The sequence below is a fragment of the Thamnophis elegans genome, chromosome 8, assembly GCF_009769535.1.
Source record: "Thamnophis elegans isolate rThaEle1 chromosome 8, rThaEle1.pri, whole genome shotgun sequence".
NCBI lineage: Eukaryota > Metazoa > Chordata > Lepidosauria > Squamata > Colubridae > Thamnophis > Thamnophis elegans.
The window spans coordinates 6,588,036-6,591,577 of record NC_045548.1 but is presented as its reverse complement, the minus strand read 5'-3'; the positions used below and the strand labels follow the sequence as shown (position 1 = coordinate 6,591,577).

Genomic DNA, 3,542 nt, shown 5'->3' with positions numbered 1-3,542 from the left:
ATTCTAAAGAAAAGCACACAGAAACCCAAACACTTAGGAAACTATCCCTGGTTATTTGCTTTCTGTTGTTGGCTCCTCTCATGTGCAATGAAAATTAACGGTACTACCTAGGTCTGGATATTGGACGGTGCTACCTCTCAGCTAAGCCCAACACTCCCATTTAATTAAATTCCATGACTTGGCTGTCTTCACATAGATTTGATGTTCATTTCAATTCTAAACGTCATAAATCAAATTTCCCTGGGTGAGGATTGTCCCCCTATTTACAACTTGCCATATTCAGATTAGCTAGGATCCATGTTTACATATGAACAAGTACAACTTTAGAAGTCTACGAAAGACCTTTTCTCTTGTCCCAGGTCCACAGAAACAAAGAAATCAAACTTGCTCATCAAATTTTTCTAGATGATAACATAGGTTTGTGTATTCTCCAGCCCCCACTCAATCCTGTTTCCAATTTAGTATGCCCTAAGGGGGAGAATTAAAGCCAAAGACTTTATTGTGCAAGTAGTGATACAAGATCAAACTATAGCAGCTAAATCTTGATCTATTTTGCATATGGATTATTGCCATCTTTTTGGGGCAGAGTTACGGGTCATTATCTGCAGGTCTACGATAGGAGAGGATATACGATATTCATAGCCATGTCTAGATGCTCTGTGCTTGTACTCTAGTACGTAACTCCTTCATTTTTTGAAGGCTAGAGAATTTGTCCAGAACAAAGCTGGGGAAAAAAATCCTTGTGAATTGTGGAAGTTAACTGAAAGGGCTAATCACACGCGGCAGAGAAATCAACACATATTTCTGCCTTAAAGGGAGCCTTTATTCATTTTAAAAACCTATAAGAAGCACAATCTTACGAGCCGGCTAAGTTGTAACTCATGAGTTCCTTGTACAAAATCAAGTGGTACAATTGTTTACACGCTTTCTGAATAAAAAAAATTTTTTTTTTAAAAAAACACACCATGGTCTTACTAAATAATACATCAAAGTTAATATATCTGATGACTGCAATAAATTATACCTTTAGCTATTTACAAAAAAAATCTTCTTAAAATGCAAAGTAGTCAAAGAGAAGTGCACTTTGTTGAAATTCTGCCTGGGCATTAGAAATAAGGTTCATATAACCATTGAGATGTATTTTTTCTCACATTAAGAATATGCCCCGTTTCCATTAGTAAAATGTAAAGCAGTTCTACTCATTTCCATCTTGCCAACTTACATTATTCTGAAGAGCAATCAGGTAAGTGTCTCATCTTCTTTAGTCAACTTGGTACAATTCATTTTCTTTCCCATTTCAGGAAACCAGATTTTTTTTTTAAAAAAAACCCATGTAGTTTGAAACTCCTCAATTCCTCCATAGGTCCATTGGAGTTGCATGTTTTTCGTCTAAGGAATAGACTCTGGGTTCATGTGCACACTTGGTCATGGTGATGCCAAGACACTAAGAAAGTCAGAATTAGCAATAGGGTGTAACTGTAGAAAATGCCTTTGAAAATAACACAGAAGCATCTTCCTATGTGATAATTTTGCCTCTAAAATACCCCCTTCTTCCCAAAATGGTAGCTCAACCAAGGTTGTCCTAATCTGATTATTAAGAGGCATATGCAGTTTTATTTGAAAGGACAATGTATAAAAGCTGTGTTTAGCTTCTAAAGGAAGCAGTTTAAGTGAAACAGTTCATCAAAATAGAAGACATTTTCCTGCAGTAGTTTTCAGGCCTTGCATATTTAGTTTCTATGCTTTAAGGGTAAGCAAAGATAGTTTAACTTCTATGTGGTTGCAATTTCAACTTAAAATTGTGCTTTTTATTTCTTAGACTCCTGTTTTCTTCTTGAGATATTATCCAAAATGTGAGGGACACTCATTGGCTGAATGTAGCTCAAACATCAGGTCATTTTGGTCATATCGATTTGTATTCGTAGGATCCATATTTAATCACTTGCTCTGGCCTACTTAAAATTATCAGATCAAAAAGCAACGAGTGTGCAAATACTTAACAGAATTCTTTGCTTTTCATTATTCTTTCTTAAGGCACAAATGCTGTTCCGGAAGCACTAGATGTTCTTTTTTTTTTTTTTGCTGCATCTTGTAAAGATAGTTTGTCAGTGACACCCACAAGCTCTTACCACCATATTCCTGTATTTTTTCAAAATGACGTTGGAATTGTCATCAAAGTAAAGAACTGAAATTGCGTTAAGTTTTGTGGGAGCACAGCATGGTTTAGGAACGTTCTCTGGATTCATTAGGTGAACCTGTTTAAAGAAATGGATAATATTACCCGTAATTTCAGCATGGTCCTTTTTAAACTGCAGTTTTATCTGAAGACATCTCAGATTGGGACATGTTTATCAAGTTGACCTCTATGTCTATATAGCCACCTGTTCTGACCCCCCCTCGTTCCACACCAAAGCACACTCTGAGCCAGAGATAAATTACAGCATTTAATTAACAGACAAATAGGTCCTTGGCAGCAACCCAGCACAGACGAGCTTGGGCAGCAATAAACACAGGTAAGGCTTGGCAGCAATCCAGCCTGCCAAGCTCACGCAAAGTTCTCCGATATTTGATTCTGTGTTGACTTCTGCAAAGAGGGGCGTGTGCACAAGTAGCCTTTTTATAGTCTGGAGAGGAGCCTAGTGACCACCAGCTGAGTGCAATCACCTCCTGTAATTGCGTAATTGTTCCTGACGCCTAGTAGCTCTTCGATGGCGTGCATCCAGGAACAACTCACTACTGGCTTCCGGCTCCCTCTCCCTTGTCTCCTCCCCACTGGTCCAAGGCTCAGGTGCCTCCTGGTGGCCAAGCAGCCTCTCTGTGGCCTGCTCGGAGTCGGAATCCTGTCCAGGGTCCTCCACATCCTCCAGAGCCGACTCATAGGGCCCCTCGCTATCGGAGTCTGGTGGCAGCTCCAACGGCACCTGCTGGGCCACAACAGCTACCCTATGCTTTTACTCAATTTTGCAAGCCCATACAATTATTTTTAGCTACTTACAGGGAGGTGCAGTTACACATTTTCATACAAAGTTAATGAAATCAGAATTTGCCCATCTGAAGTATCCCTCTGCTTTCTATAATCCTGCTAGCATTCCTACCACTAACATTAATGAATTAATTTATGAACGCCAAATTATCTTCCTATTTCCATGTAAGTTTAAGTCTAAGCCAAGTCTCAGTCCAACATGCTGGAGAAATCAGTTATGCAACAACTTCAGGAGGAAACACACAAGTTTAAATCCTTCAAAATAATTAGTTGTAATATATATATACATATATACATATATACATATATACTCACCAAAGTTTGCACAATGGCATGATTTGTGGCATTCATATGAGCATTGAGAGGGAAAGAGCATTCTCCATCACAGTAGTTTGCTGCATAACCCTTTGGTGCAATTATCCAATCCTTAATAAGAATATAATATGGGTTAGAACTCAGGTTAATTAATACATATAACAGGAACACTGAAATCAGTGTTTCTCTATGAATTTGCAGGATGTTATAAATTTGTTTACTATGCCTTGAATTTTAGACAATA

General features: G+C 38.3%; 1 protein-coding gene across 1 annotated transcript in view; it reads right to left on the bottom strand.

Annotated features, from left to right (window-relative positions):
- Window positions 1-196: 196 nt before the first annotated feature.
- BMP6 (bone morphogenetic protein 6) overlaps window positions 197-3,542 on the bottom strand; it is an 81,683-nt gene continuing 78,337 nt past the window's right edge. Inside the window, exons 6-7 of the mRNA XM_032222939.1 lie at window positions 3,299-3,409; window positions 197-2,255 (exon numbers count right to left, since the gene is read on the bottom strand). Of these exons, the coding sequence (XP_032078830.1) occupies window positions 2,106-2,255; window positions 3,299-3,409 (261 nt within the window). The 3' untranslated portion in view covers window positions 197-2,105. The remainder of the gene's footprint in view (window positions 2,256-3,298; window positions 3,410-3,542) is intronic.